The 16,544-nt window shown below is 45.3% G+C and overlaps 1 protein-coding gene across 1 annotated transcript in view; it reads left to right on the top strand.

The window, feature by feature from the left end:
• LOC135557614 (polypeptide N-acetylgalactosaminyltransferase 14-like) overlaps window positions 1-16,544 on the top strand; it is a 120,867-nt gene that overhangs the window by 93,167 nt on the left and 11,156 nt on the right. The window contains exons 7-13 of the mRNA XM_064991054.1: window positions 1,048-1,135; window positions 2,811-2,895; window positions 8,175-8,278; window positions 10,747-10,873; window positions 13,198-13,290; window positions 14,253-14,336; window positions 15,758-15,902. Of these exons, the coding sequence (XP_064847126.1) occupies window positions 1,048-1,135; window positions 2,811-2,895; window positions 8,175-8,278; window positions 10,747-10,873; window positions 13,198-13,290; window positions 14,253-14,336; window positions 15,758-15,902 (726 nt within the window). The remainder of the gene's footprint in view (window positions 1-1,047; window positions 1,136-2,810; window positions 2,896-8,174; window positions 8,279-10,746; window positions 10,874-13,197; window positions 13,291-14,252; window positions 14,337-15,757; window positions 15,903-16,544) is intronic.

The raw sequence follows: 16,544 nt of genomic DNA, 5'->3' as shown, positions 1-16,544 counted from the left end.
CACTGCTGTAATAGACCATTCCTCTCAGAGCAGCATAATGTCGGAGAAGAGAAGGATTTTTGCAATTGGTTGAAAGGGATTTGATGACTATGTATTCTTGTGTCCCGGGAAACACACCACGGCAGTCTTGGGAAGGATGGTTGCCGGTCAAGGCAAATCACCTTGACTGAACACCATAGCAGAGAGAGAGAGAGAGAGAGAGAGAGAGAAAGGGGGGGGGAATAGAGAGATGGGAGAAAACAAATATTTTTGAAGTAGAGCAGATGAGCATGTGTGAGACATGAGCTGAACGGGATGCTGAAGCTGAGGAGACAAATCAAATGTCAGATGATGCGGTCAGACCGCCCTGGATGCTGCCTGTCACTGTGTTTGTGTGTGTGTGTGTGACTGTGTCAGCAGCTGAAGGTGATTCTGTTGTGGGCTTTGACTGTGACTGGGCTTGTGTCTGCCTGTCAGCGCTAACTAGTTTGTGTGTGTGTGTGTGTGTGAATGCTGACTGGTGTGTGAGAGTGTTTGTTTGCATGGGTGTGTGTGAAGAATATTTAGAGACATGACTTTCACACACCACCCGTTAACCTCCTCTTCACTCTGTCTGATCTGATCAAAGACACTGATCGATGTACAGTACCTTAGATTAGCTGGGCAGCCAAGGGTGAAAGACAATGAGCCTGAGAGACTGTCACATCTGTCAAGTAATTCTAAGGGCAGTACATCAAGAAACGCAGCACAATGTATCACATTTCCTAAAGGTAGGCATTCTACCATGGTATTTCCTTGTCCTCAAGCGACTTGTAAATTAGCTCCAGAGCATTGACTGAAACATCATCCAACCTTCTGTGTGACCTACTGTATGAACATAATGCATGTTTAATCAGTGCCCTGCAGCACATCAATGCCCCTCATTACACACACACCTTCCTCATTAACTTCAGCTGCTGAACTGTAAATAATGAATACTGAATCAAATCCCATTATTACCGTATGTCCCATTGTTACTGTATGTTTTGAACATGGTCTCTGACTCCAGTCTCTCTCTTGCCTCCCCAGGACCCCACCTGTGTGGTGAGCCCAGTGATCGACATCATTAACATGGATACATTCGCTTACGTAGCAGCCTCCTCTGACCTCCGTGGAGGTATAGAGCTATAAGGGCTTGACCTCCCCGTTTTCATCGCTCTCTCCACACCTATGTCCCTCCCTCTCTCTATCCATCTCTTCATCTCCAGCCCTCTTTCCACCCCTGTCTAGTGCCTCCCTCTCTCCAATGACTCATCCATCTTTTCATCCCTCACTCCTGACCCCATCCCTCTCTCCTTTCACTTTCCATCCCCCAGGCTACCAGGTCTCCATTAACTGGCTAGTTGAGGCTATGCACATATATATATACACACACACACACACACACACACACACACACACACACACACACACACACACACACACACACACACACACACACACACACACACACACACACACACACACACACACACACACACACACACACAGCCAGATGAACAGCTCCTATCAGTGTTCCTAGAGAACTGGATACGACAATTAATGGGGCTGATACTCCTAGGCCTCAGATTGGATATTTTAATTATTGAAGGAGCCATCTGTCATAACATGAAAAAGTTGTGGTGTCAATAGAGCCACATCGATCCACAGAGACCCGGCCCTGCCTGCCTGCAGACTGCTGCGCTAACACTCCTGGGTCTGCCTGCCAAATCGGACCCTCTCTCTCTCTCCCCTGCACACACACACACACACACACACACACACACACACACACACACACACACACACTCATACTGAGACAAGCACAGAAACACACATGGGCACGCATGCATTCGCAGACGCACACACATACACGCATCTATACTCACACACACATGCAGACACATCCACACATACAGTACATCCACACATACAGTAGGTATCAATTGAGCAAATATGCATTGGTCTTCTCATGCATATATTTGGAGACATTAAGGGCACTGCATCTGTGCAAGACGGGATGGGCTGGGCTTTTAAAAAGCTCTTGTGTAAAGGTCATTCCAAAGGGTCAGGCCAGATCAGCCATTAGCCCATGAGCCATAATCAGCCATAATTAATCATTTGAGTAATTAAATAGGAGACGTTAGCAGGAATGGTGGCTGTAATTATTGACAGTGTTCTGTCAGAGATTAATAAAGCATGTGATGAAAGAAGGGGGCTTCTGTGGATGTGATGGCTGTTGCAGCGTTTATAATCGAACCCGCCTTAACAGTCCACCCTCCTCCTCACCCCTCTCTTCCCATTATCCTTTTGTTATTAATCGTTTGGTCCCCTTCTCTCTGCCCTGCACTGATCTCTCCTGACCCGTCTCCCTTTCCTTTTCTCAACTATTGTTCTTCCTCACTCTTTCCATATCTCTCCTTCTTCTAAATCTTCATTCTGACCTGCAATGCTCTCCTCCTGACCCTCCCCTGACTTACCTTCTCTCTCTCTCTCTCTCTCTCTCTCTCTCTCTCCCCCTCCCTCTCTCTCTCTCTCTCTCTCTCTCCCCCTCCCTCCCTCTCTCTCTCTCTCCCCCTCCCTCTCTCTCTCTCTCTCTCTCTCCTCCCTCTCTCTCTCTCTCTCTCTCTCCCCCTCCCTCTCTCTCTCTCTCTCTCTCTCTCTCTCTCTCTCTCTCTCTCTCTCTCTCTCTCTCTCTCTCCCCCTCCCTCTCTCTCTCTCTCTCTCTCTCTCTCTCTCTCCCCTCCCTCTCTCCTTCACCCTCCCTCATTCCCAGTTCATGTTGTGATTATCTCTCTCTCGCTCTGCCGCAGGCTTCGACTGGAGTCTACATTTCAAGTGGGAGCAGTTGTCTGCTGAACAGAAAGCCAGGAGAGCTGACCCCACCGAACCCATTAAGTAAGTGAAAGGAGGCATAAAGACGGATATTAGAGGATGGTTTGGCTGCAGATGAGAGGAGAGGGATGGAGCAGGGAAGTAGGGGACGAGGGGGTGCCCTGCTTGCCTGCCTGGCCATCCATCCCTCCGTCCTCAAGTCCAGTGACCGGCAGCATGCAGCCATGCTTTTTCTTTTTCATCTGATGGAGCAGCAGGGGAATGAATTCTCTCCCTGAGGTCTTTCACTGCACTGTGATCTAAACAGTCCATCAGGGGAGAGAGAGGGAGAGGCAGACTAGAAAGCAGCATCTGAAAGAGGCAGTTAAGCCATTGATCGCTGCAGAGATAGCAGCAGCACGATTAATGAGAAAGCAGCCCAAAGGAGTTCAGAGAGGAGACCGGACCACAGCCGACTAAAGCACCTTTGCATTATTTCGTCCAAAGAGATGAGATCCTCTTTAATTCTCCTGGCCCCAGGTGGCTCTGAATCGAGGGCAGATTATTTTAATGCTCGGCTAGAATGATTGATTGATCTCTCCCACACATCTCTCTTTCTTTCACTCTCTGTCTCTATCTCTGTTCATTTTCTGTCATAATTATAGTCCAGGTACAGGAAGGAGCATCTTTTCTAATGAAAGACTTGATACTGTTGTCACTCTGCATAAATGCTAATGTGTGTTTCCATGATGAATATTCACCATGCTGTGTCGGGGCTTGAGAACCTTGGCTCCTACACACCATGCAGTATGTCAGGGCTGGGGACAGTGTCACAGAGATGCTGGGCTGTGGGCTAACATCTTCCCTCCACTTGAGAAATGACGTAGACAGTGAGCCTCTCCACTTGGCTCCCTCAGCCCTGCTCAGGGCAATCTGGATGGCCTCTCTCATCTCCCCTCCTCCTCTCCTCGCTTCTTTCTGTTTTGTTCCTTTTCCTCCCCTCCCATCGTTTCCTCTTCACACTTCTTGAAGAGGAAACTCCTAATCTCTCCGTCTCTTCTTCCTTTCGCACCTCTCTTCTTCTCCTTTCTGCCTTTCTGTCTACTATTCTTTTCCCCACCTCGTCTAGTTTCCTATTCATACTTCTTTACTCATATCTCTGTGTGTACTTCATTTCCTTCATCCCTTCCTCTCTTCTCATCTCCTGTTTTTCTCCTCTCCCCTCTTCTCCTGATGAGTGTATATGGTCCACTACCCTACATCCCTCCACGCCGACCCCAAACCCCTGAGCTGCCAGTGGGGGTGTTAGAGTAATGAGATCCCCTAATAGCCCAGGCACAGACCCAGCCCTGGTAGGAACTGATCCCACATCAGGCTCACAGTGTGGCCCATGTGCCACAGACTGTTGTAGCGTCACATGGAGTCTGCTCCTCACACTGGCACAAATAGACAACCAGATAGAGACTTGGTTAAGGACTCGCACACGCACATGCACACAAACACACACATAGACACTGTAGCAGCCTACTTACCATGGAGTGGTGGGCGCTGAAACTGAGACAGCATCAGAGTTGGTGTTGAAAGAGGCTAAAGAGGCACAGATGGTGGGAGCATGGGGTGCCAGTGTGTGTGTGTGTGTGTGTGTGTGTGTGTGTGTGTGTGTGTGCGTGTGCGTGTGCGTGCATTTCACAGGAGAATGGGCTCGTAGTAATGACTGGAGCAGAATCGGTGGAATGGTATCCAATACGTCAAACACATGGATTCCAGGTGTTTAATGCCATTCCATTTGCTCCGTTCCGGCCATTATTATGAACCATTCTCCCCTCAGCAGCGTCCACTGGTGCATTTGCGTGCTGGCATGTGTGTGGTGTGTGTGTGCGCGCAGTGTTCGCGAGTTAAGGGCAGAGGAAACCGATTCACTACAATGCATTACCATTCACTCTTCATTGTATCCACTCAATAATACACTTCACTTAAAGAACACTGCAAACTACACTTCACAGAGCATTTTGAGTCACAAATGTGTCACTATCCACCATCTTACTAACCCGCCACTGTCCTATAGCTGCCTGCACATCCAGTCATTCAGTCCCATCATCATCTGTCTTGTCATGGGGAGGGGGGGAGCAACAGTAGTTAATGGCAGACAGCAATAACTAAGAAGGATTTGGTGATGTGCCTCAGGGTTTTACAGCATTGTCCAACAATGATGATTTCCTCCTGTAATGCTCTGTTCGGTTGTTACGACAACACTCATTCAGTCTAGCAGATATGTATGTTGCAGCAGGCGAAATATACAACAAAGGATGTCTCTCGCTGCAAAATGAAGAAGCATCACGTCGTCTGTTGTATTGTGTGAACTTTCTCATTTGGCTTCCTCATAAAGCTGTTTCTGACTTTATGCTGATATACATGTTTAGTAGACTGAATCAATAAATCATGAATGATTATGTTAACTATCAGAAATAGTGGAGGAAAACATGCAGCCTAAAGCTGTTCAGGATGCAGCCAAGGTCATCGTTGGCGAGGGTTGTATTTTGTATTTTGTCCACCAAAAGTATGTGGACACCTGCTCGTCGAACATCTCGTTCCAAAATCATGGGCATTACTGTGGAGTTGGTCCCCCCTTTTCTGCTATATCAGTGGGGCCTTGCTTCCATTCCAGCCACAAGAGCATTAGTGAGGTTGTGCACTGATGTTGGGCGATTAGGCCTGGCTCGCAGTCGGCATTCCAATTCATCCCAAAGGTGTTCGATGGGGTTGAGGTCAGGGCTCTGTGCACGCCAGTCAAGTTCTTCCAGACCGATCTCGACAAACCATTTCTGTATGGACCTTGCTTTGTGCACAGGGGAATTGTAATGCTGAAACAGGAAAGGGCCTTCCCCAAGCTGTTGCCACAAAGTTGAAAGCACAGAATCGTCTAGAATGTCATTGTATGCTATAGTGTTAAGATTTCTCTTCACTGGAACTAAGGTGCCTAGCCCGAACCATGAAAAACAGCCCCAGACCATTATTCCTCCTCCACCACACTTTACAGTTGGCACTATGCATTCGGGCAGGTAGCGTTCTCCTGGCATCCGCCAAACCCAGATTTGTCCATTGGACTGCCAGATGGTGAAGCATGATTCATCACTCCAGAGAACGCGTTTCGACTGCTCCAGAGTCCAATTGGGGCGAGCTTTACACCACTCCAGCCGACACTTGGCATTTCGCATGGTGATCTTAGACTTGTGTGTGGCTGCTTGGCCATGGAAACCCATTTCATGTAGCTCCCGACGAACACTTCTTGTGCTGATGTTGCTTCCAGAGGCAGTTTGGAACTCGGGAGCTAAAGCGTTTCGGCACTCGGGGTCCTGTCCTGCGAGCTTGTGTGGCCTGCCACTTCGCGTCTGAGCCCTAGATGTTGCTCCTAGATGTTTCCTTGTCACAATAACAGCACTTACAGTTGATTGGGACAGCTCTTGCAGGGCAGACATTTGACAAACTGACTTGTTGGAAAAGTGGCATCTTACGACGGTGCCACGTTCAAAGTCACTGACCTCTGCATTCTACTGCCACTGTTTGTCTATGGAGATTGCATGGCTGTGTTGTCGACCTGTCAGCAACAGGTTTGACTCAAATAGCCGAATCCACTCATTTCAAGTGGTGTCCTTGTACTTTTCTATATATAGTGTTTCTTTTAGTTTAGTACCTTTTTTAAGTCGTAGCCTCAAGTGCACTCCGGAGACGTTACAGATGACCAGAGAAAGTAGGATTGCCTCCAGAATCAATTCCCCTCCCCTGTCATCATTGGTCCAACCAAATGACTCAAGTTCTGCAGACAGAGACAGGAAATGAGAAACAGCTGAAAATGAATGTGGAGAATGTTGTTGACCCCAGAGAGCATCATGGCGTGTCTATTCTAGACAAGAGACAATGCTCAAGAGACAATGCTCCTCATCTTATCTCATCTCCACAGAAGGTTCTACATGGAACTCTTATGGGTTCCATGTAGAACCTTCTGTGGAAAGGGTTGTACAGTGCCTTCGGAAAGTATTCAGAACCCTTGACTTTTTCCAAATTTTGTTACGTTACAGCTTTATTCTAAAATGGATTATTTTAAAATGGTTTATCCTCCTCAATCTACACACAGTACCCCATAATGACAAAGCGAAAACAGGTTTTTAGACATTGTTTCACTTTTATAAAAAACTCAAACAGAAATACCTTATTTACGTAAGTATTCAAACCCTTTGCTATGAGACTAAAAAGGAACGGATCAAAGTATAGAGAGATCCTTAATGCTTAATGACCTCGGACTGGGGTGAAGGTTCACCACCAACAGGACAATGATCCTAAGCACACAGCCAAGACAGCGCAGGAGTGGCTTCGGGACCAGTCTCTGAATGTCCTGGAGTGGCCCAGCGGATTTGAACCCGATCAAACATCTCTGGAGAGACCTGAAAATAGCTGTGCAGCAACGCTCCCCATCCAACCTGACAGAGCTTGAGAGGATCTGCAGAGAAGAATGGGGGAAACTCTCCAAATACAGGTGTGCCAAGCTTGTAGCGTCATACCCAATAGGACTTGAGGCTGTATTCGCTGCCAAAGGTGCTTCAACAAAGTACTGAGTAAAGGGTCTGAATAGTTATGTAAATGTGACATTTCCATTTTTTTATTTGTAATACATTATGCTTTGTCATTATGGGCTACTGTTTGTAGATGGATGATGGACAAATATTTTTTGAATCCATTTTTGATTAAGGCTGTAACCTAGCAAAATGTGGGAAAAGTCAAGGGGTCTGAATAATTTCCGAAGGCACTGTACATGGAACCCAAAAGGGTTCTTCCTGGAACCCTTATCCTATGCGGACAGAACTGTTTCCTATATATTTTTTCTCTCTCCTCTCTGCCTCTATTTCTTTCTGCCTTTGTTCGATCCTGTGCTGAGTGAATTGTGTTAGATAGGTCCCGGTTGGCACTCCATGGAGGGCCTGGGTGCAGCTTCACCTTCTGCCTGATAATGAGAAGGTATCCTCTTACACGTCTCACTGGCCTCTGCTTGTCAGCCGGCCCTGCCCGCCCCGCCCATCTGCCCCGACTGGCTCCTGTATCACTCAATCAATTTACATTTTACTCAGCGGCTCACACGCACTCACTGGGCCTTGCCCGGGACATCCTCATCATTCACATCAGCAACACTCAACCGGTTGGAGACGGGGAGGGTTTAGATATAAGTTTGGACTCTTCTACCATCACCATTCTGGATCTATCATAATGTGTTCTTAGTGTCTACAAAAAACATACCAACAAACTACCTCAAGTCTACCCATCCAGTCAACGTTCCATGATATAATACTCCTGGAATTCTCTCTCTCCTGCAGGACGCCTATCATCGCCGGAGGGCTGTTTGTGATTGACAAGTCGTGGTTCAACCACCTGGGGAAGTATGACACAGCCATGGACATCTGGGGTGGGGAGAACTTTGGTGAGTGAGTCAGTTGACTGGGCTGGAGCTGGGTTGAGGGGATTATGTTGTTGTGTGTGCCTGAGAGCACCTGAATTGGTGCAGTGTGTCAGTCTGTCAGCACTAGTAGCCAGCCTCTATAGCTGACACAATTCTTTCAGTCTGCTCAAGGATGCCTTCGCCTTGAGACCTTTTCTTACTAAAGCAGGACAGTTGGTTTATTGTGTTTGGGTTTGTAATGGTCATTACCACAGTCCCAAACCCCCAAAAAAGTGTTGAGTGATACTTTTTCAAATCAATCAAACCCTCTCCATATGATGGGCTTCAAACATTTACTGTGTAGTTAAAACACCAAGGGTCAAGAAGACACAAATATTAAGCATAATTTTATATGACCAATTATTGACCAGCATAACACCACGCCACTGTGAAACAAGCTAGAGAGAGTGTAACATTGCAGTTATTCCAGTCCAAGCCAGACCCCTGGAGCAATAGGTAGCGTGACCACGTCTCTTCCCTGCTTCATGCTTGCTTCTGTCAGGTACATCTGCAGGCAAGTTGTGCACCACAGCCAGGGCTAACCGAGGTAGTAGTGGGGATGATTCATACTTTATTAGAGTTTCTAAAAAGCCAGGAGGCTGACTAGCACTCTCCCATGTATCTCTGGCAGAAGGATGCTGGGGTTCACATAATAGACAGACAGTTTCTCCTGACTGTACTGCTGCTGATCAGATCAGATCAATAAAGAAAGGAGTAGAGACTGGGAAAGAATGCTCTTCCTCTTTCTCAACATCTCTCTCCCCAGTCTCTTTTATTTCTTCCTCTCTCTCTCTCTCTCTCTCTCTCTCTCTCTCTCTCTCTCTCTCTCTCTCATTCGCTGTCTCTCTCCCTCTCATTCTCTCTTTCATTCTCTCTCATTCTCTCTTTCATTCTCTCTCTCTCTCAATCTCTAACTCTCTCACACACACACACAGACACACACACACACACAGACACACACATGCACACACACACACACACACACACACACACACACACACACACACACACACACACACACACACACACACACACACACACACATTTTCTCATCTCCCTCACAACTCTCTTTTATTTCTCTCTCTATATCACGTGCTTACTCCCTGCGCTGCTTCCTTTGACACTTTGAAAAGTCGAAAAAGCTCAGATGCCTGTAGGGAATGTAACGTCTGCTTCCAGCTCACACTCTCAAACACATAGATCCCCTGAACGCAGCTCACTCTCCAGCCCACTTTCCAGCTCACACTCTCAAACACATAGATCCCCTGAACGCAGCTCACTCTCCAGCCCACTTTCCAGCTCACACTCTCAAACATATAGATCCCCTGAACGCAGCTCACTCTACAGCCCACTTTCCAGCTCACACTCTCAAACACATAGATCCCCTGAACGCAGCTCACTCTCCAGATCTGAATCACCTGAATTCTGATCACCTGTTCACACACCTGTATGTCATTATCACACACTATTTACTTCAGTTCTTTGCACCCCATCATTGTGAGGTATTGTTTGTTTTGTGACACACTTCTATTCGGAGCGTTGGGGTGCCTGTAATTTAATCCGCCTGCGTATGATAGTTTTGGCCTGCCTCACTAATGACTCCTTTTGCCTATCGCATTTCCTGCTATTAACCTATTGCCTGATCTCCCGGACTACGTTACTAGCCTTTTCCCTGCCTGTACTGTTTCCTTTTCGGCCCCCCTGTGTATGACCTTTTGCCTGCCCCTGGACCCAGCTACCTGCCTCCTCCTGTGTTTGACCTACCTGCCCCTGGACCCTGGACCCAGCTACCTGCCTCCTCCTGTGTTTGACCTACCTGCCCCTGGACCCTGCTACCTGCCTCCTCCTGTGGTCCTTTACAATAAACACCTGCTGTGCCCTGCACTTGAAACCAGCTCTCTGTCTCCCATCGTGTTCATTATAGGAAAAGTTTTGAGCATGTTACTCCGAAAAAGGAAGCATTATTTTACATGCTGTGTTTGAGGCTACAAAACTTCCACTTTCTTGGGTTTAAAAGACAGGTGTGTAGCATCAGCCCGATGTTTATACTGTATTAGCCTGGGCTAAATTAGACCAGGCCACGGAGGGGACTTGTTTGTTTACATTCACGTGGCTGATGGTGCACTTCTAAATGAGCAGAGGACACGGCAGTTTAAAACATGAGTTTAAACCTGAGAAATGAGGCAACAAGCATGTTATCAAATATGCAAAGCATCAGAGTTGCCTCATATAGTGTAGATTTCCAATAACACTTTGTAATACTGTGTGTGTTTGAATTGAATTTCTCCTGTCTCTGCCTGTCCCTGCCTGTCCCTGCCTTAGGACTCATACCGTCTAAAAGCACTGAGTAGACAATACAGTGCTACTCTTCGTGGTTCATGGCTGTCCCCTGAGCTATTCCATGTGACAATGATAACTAATGGTAGCTGTGTGTGTGTGTGTGTGTGTAGAGATCTCATTCCGGGTGTGGATGTGTGGAGGGAGCCTAGAGATTATCCCCTGCAGCAGGGTCGGCCACGTCTTCCGCAAGAAACACCCCTACATCTTCCCTGAGGGCAACGCCAACACCTACATCAAGTAAGACCTGACCCCATCTGTACTGTATCCACCTGCTCCAAAATACAAAAACAGCTAACAACTACACCCAGACCCACATCTTAATGTATCTATTGGACTGCCTTCTCCAAAATAGCAAGGCAACCCAAGACAACCAAAGTACTGCACTGTGACTGTACCGCGCTGTATGTGATACTGTACGTGTTATTGAGCCGTATTCACTTTGTTCATGTGTTACAGCTGTACAATCGTGGCAATGCAATTAAAAATAAGTGTAACACTTCATATGTACTACTAATACTAATATATATATTTTGCTGTTTTTACATTGTTCGCGTGATTGATAGGCCAATATCCGTGCAATTCAACCCAATACTGGGAACAGATTTGCAGCGAACGTGGCAAATATAAATGAAAGAAATTGCTGTAGTGTGCTCTAAAGCTTTGCCAAACATTGTCTTTTGAATGAATTATGCTAAGCTCTATTGTCCCCTGCACATCAGAGTGGTTTGTCCCTCTCTTTCCATATTAGGGATTAGGCTCATGTTCCCACTGTGTTTGACAGGGATTTAGTCAGCTAATTGTGTGTGCGCACAAATTCTATTATTTGAAAACTTTGTGAAAGCATATCGTCTTTTATCAAATGTTTAACTTCGACATGAAGCCGAAATGCTGCCCTTGGTTAACAATGCCGCTAATCGACAGAATCAGATTTCTTTATTTGGATTTCTCATTTGCAATTAGCTTTGAGGAAGGTCACGGCATGGTCTGAATATGTAAAGTGAGCAGCACACGATTTGATTGGATTGCAGAGCAGTTTCAGAAAATGTGTTGTTGTGTTCCAGTCACCCCTTGACTTGGCTGCATCTTCTGTGACTGACTGGCAGCGAGCGCTCACTGTTTGTTCACTGATTAGCCATCTCTTTTTCTACTGGCGACATAAAACACATTAGGCTTCAATGAATAATTACTTCATCCTGTCAACAGAATGTGTATGTCTAGCATAGTTCAGTCGAGTTAATGAATAATTGCTCCAAGAATGATGTTTGATTTCATGTCGTGGGGAGAAAAAAAAAGCTTCTAATGGCAGCTGGTGGCTCAGCATGCCCATTGATAATTCTATTTAATTTATTCACCTGCTGTCTCCGTGTGCTCCGCTCTTAGCACAATGTCACTGTCATTTGTGTTACAAGCAGTTTACGTCCTTCTCTGTCCCAAAGTCTTCTGCTCAGAAGCCAGGCTGTGTAAGAGTAGCGTTGAGGTGGAAAGGAGAGATGTGATGTGTGAGCTTCAAAGGAGTGCAAAACAGCAGGGCTTACAGTAGGCCAAAACGTTGTATTGCTGCCCGTCAGGAACAAAAGGATAGGATAAGGCTGTAGACTAGTTTAATTAGCTGTACAGGACAGTGGGTTTCTGCTAGAGATGCACTGGAATGAACCTTTTAAAGCTAGAATCTGCAGTTGCTACATCCATTTGTGGACTTGTAAATTCATTATACATACCCATTGAGTCTTGAAGAATATAACTTATAAATGCCTCATGAGCTTAGTTCAACTGTCATACCTCATCAGATCCCAAAATATATGCTTGTTTGCTCCAACATCCCTCATCTTTCTATTAGAACATAAGTGGGGAGGCATCTAGCTTTAAAGGTGTCTTTACCCAAAATTCTAAGTTTTCCAGATGCTTTCAAATGTCAAAAGAGGAGTTGAGTTGAGTTCAGGATGTATGACAACGTGATAGAATTTGATTTTGGAATAAACATCTATAACAGAACACATATATATTGGGAGAAGGTCCACAGTATGCAACAGAGGAATCACGTTACTAGAATTATTTACCCACTTCATTCACTGTTCCATGGACCAATCCCATCATTAAATGAAATGCTTCACCTATGCAGGGCGCTCAGACTTTAAAGGCTGGGTGGGTGTAGCAGATCCACTAGAGGAACCAGGATGGTGCGTTTGGGTCTGAGGATTATGGAATTCTCAATTACGTATTTTCCCCATTTAATATGCAAACTGTAATGAAATGGAGCTAGGATGAGCATAAGGCCCACAACATTCAGTGAAAAGGGTGAGCTTGACATATATGGAATATGATACAGTATACTTAACTCTCAGGAGAACGTTATTATTTTGCTGCTAATCTTTACCAAACAAGATGGTGAATTTTCTTGGAATGTGTTTGAGACCAATGTGCGAGGGCTGGCTTGGCTTTGGTTATTTCGGTCACATACGCGCTAGGCCTTTTCACACTGGTGGTCTGGGCTGGCCCACCCTGGAGTGAAGTGGTTTAATGTAAAACGCCTGCTGAATCCTACTCTACTGGCTGTGTTGCAGGAACACCAGGCGCACGGCGGAGGTGTGGATGGACGAGTTCAGGCTCTTCTACTACTCGGCTCGCCCTGCAGCACGGGGCAAGTCCTACGGAGAGTGAGTGACATATCACCATACACTTCTACACAGCATACACTTCTACACAGCATACACTTCTACACAGCATACACTTCTACACAGCATACACATCTACACAGCATACACTTCTACACAGCATACACTTCCACACAGCATACACTTCTACACAGCATACACTTATACACAGCATACACTTCTACACAGCATACACTTCTACACAGCATACACTTCTACACACCATACACTTCTACACAGCATACACTGCTACACTTCTACACACCATACACTTCTACACACCATACACTTCTACACAGCATACACTTCTACACAGCATACACTTCTACACAGCATACACATCTACACAGCATACACTTCTACACAGCATACACTTCTACACAGCATACACTTCTACACAGCATACACTTATACACAGCATACACTTCTACACAGCATACACTTCTACACAGCATACACTTCTACACACCATACACTTCTACACAGCATACACTGCTACACTTCTACACACCATACACTTCTACACACCATACACTTCTACACAGCATACACTTCTACACAGCATACACTTCTACACAGCATACACTTCTACACACCATACACTTCTACACACCATACACTTCTACACACCATACACTTCTACACAGCATACACTGCTACACAGCATACACTACTGCTATATTTTATATTCTACAGAGGGCTGATAAAGAGAAATATTATAGAACACATACATTGCATCAGGTTTAGCACGATTAACGGGGTAGACGGTTCAGTTCAAATTATATCATTCAGGTTATTTAAAGAGAGCGTTTTTGGTCTCCCTGCATTACATATTGGAGCAATGTGCCTGCCTCTGTGTAAGCGTGTAGCACTGCCTTTTCACTGATTAGAGCAGGACAGCATTATAAAAAAGGTTCCTCTCTCTAACATACACTTCATTAATTTCCCTCTCTCTCTATTATCAGCATTCATGGCAGGGAAGAGCTCCGCAAGATTCTCAAGTGCAAATCCTTCAAGTGGTATCTGGACAACGTCTACCCAGAGCTCAAGTGAGTGTTTGCGGCTGGCCACTCACACACATCCCATTATGGTTCATTCAGAATAGATGAATGATTCTTTTTCATATTCAGGCCTCTCTATTTTTGTTCCCTGATTGCTCTGGTTCTGCCTAGCATTGGATTCAAAAGCCAGCCTTGCAGCTCAATCTGACTGATACAACAACAGCCAGGCGTGGTGGAGTTTAGGTTAATCCCATGGACCGAAATGAACAATGTGACTCGGGGGAGAGAGGTCTGACCTTTCAGATGACTTGGAACCACTGTTAATTGCGTAGTAAGAAAAAAAGACTATAAAAAGTTAGTGGAAGAGACAGGTGAATTGAGAGAAAGTTGAAATAGGGAGGACAAGTCCCAGTGGAAGGACAGAAGTGAGGAAGAGTATACACAGAGAATGTTAAAGACATACAAGAGCTAGAGAGAGAGTGATATACAGAGAGAAGTACAGTCATAGGCTATTTCCAAAACTTTTGCAGAGCACACAAAGGATATAAGGGATATGAGTACTGTTACCTATGGGGGGGGTGTGAGTGTGTGCGTGTGTGCGTGATGGATCCACTGCTGTGCTGGTTCCAGGTTCCTGTTTGCTGACTAAGTGAATGAGCTGGGCTGTAAAGCCACCACAGACCCACACTGGCAGCAGACAACATTACTTACACCCCCCCCAAGCCATAGGTCCTGCCTACCTCTGATAAATGGCTCTGTCATGTGAACAGCTATTTCTTCCTGTACATTTAAATATCGATTGTAATTCAGTTGACGTTGTCTGAGGAAACATTAATGCCAGGCCACGGAACATGACACGCTAGCCTCAATGTTAATATCTATACTGAATAGTTATTTATGTGCATGTAAAAATGCCACCATGAATCTATCCCAGGCGTGAGTATCAACATATTACATTCAGAGATTATGCATCTGCCTTGTATTCTGCATTGGGGAATATACTCTAAATCAAGAAAATACATTTATAAAATGTGTCACGGTTTTCTGTAGGTGAAGGAGACTCAAAAAACCAAAATGCGGCGTGGCTATTGCGATCCATGTTTAATAAAAATGAAGTAAACACGAATCAAATACAAAAAAAACAATTAACGATACACGAACACCGAAACAGCCTAATACTGGTGCAAACTAACACACGACAGAAATAAGGACAATCACCCACGAAACACTCAAAGAATATGGCTCCCAATCAGAGACAACGATAAACACCTGCCTCTGATTGAGAACCACTTCAGACAGCCATAGACTAACCTAGAACACCCCACTAAGCTACAATCCCAATACTTGTGAAAAAACCCCAAGACAAAACACACCACATACAAAAACCCATGTCACACCCTGGCCTGACCAAATAGAAACACAAAATACTAAGACCAGGGTGTGACAAAATGTGTGTTGTGTATTTTCAGAGTGCCGGATGATTCGGACTCTAAGTCGGGGGTGGTTCGTCAAAGACAGAATTGTCTAGAGTCGCGGAAGCTGGAGGGACAGGACCTCCCCTCTCTCACACTGGCACCCTGCATCGGGACCAGATCTGTGCCGGCACTCAACCAGGTACGGCCTACACTCAACATTCAAACAGTCAAGACTTAATAGACAGACTCAACAGTATTATCTATGGCTTGCTCAAGACTCTACACTCATAAACTGAGAGCTACAGGTCAATTGTTTTTGAAAGATTTTTTTTTTCCATTAATAACATCAAATTGATCAGAAATACAGTGTAGACATTGTTAATGTTGTAAATGACAATTGTAGCTGGAAATAGCAGATTTTTTAAATGGAATATCTACATAGGCCCATTGTCAGCAACCGTCACTCCTGTGTTCCAATGGCACGTTGTGTTAGCGAATCCAAGATTATAATTTTAAAAGTCTAATTTATTATTAGAAAACACTTACAATTATGTTAGCACAGCTGAAATCTGTTGTCTGATTAAAGAAGCAATAAAACTGGCCTTCTTTAGACTAGTTGAGTATCTGGAGCATCAGCATTTGTGAGTTCGATTACAGGCTCAAAATGGCCAGAAACAAAGAACTTTCTTCTGAAACTCGTCAGTCTATTCTTGTTCTGAGAAATGAAGGCTGTTCCATGCGAGAAATTGCCAAGAAACTGAAGATCTCGTACAACTCTGTGTACTACTCCCTTCACAGAACGGCGCAAACTGGCTCTTCAACCAATGTGATGTGAGGGGAG

Source organism: Oncorhynchus masou, chromosome 16, assembly GCF_036934945.1.
Source record: "Oncorhynchus masou masou isolate Uvic2021 chromosome 16, UVic_Omas_1.1, whole genome shotgun sequence".
In the NCBI taxonomy this organism is placed as follows: domain Eukaryota; kingdom Metazoa; phylum Chordata; class Actinopteri; order Salmoniformes; family Salmonidae; genus Oncorhynchus; species Oncorhynchus masou.
The sequence above is the reverse complement of the archived record's forward strand: the minus strand, read 5'-3'. Positions and strand labels throughout refer to the sequence as shown.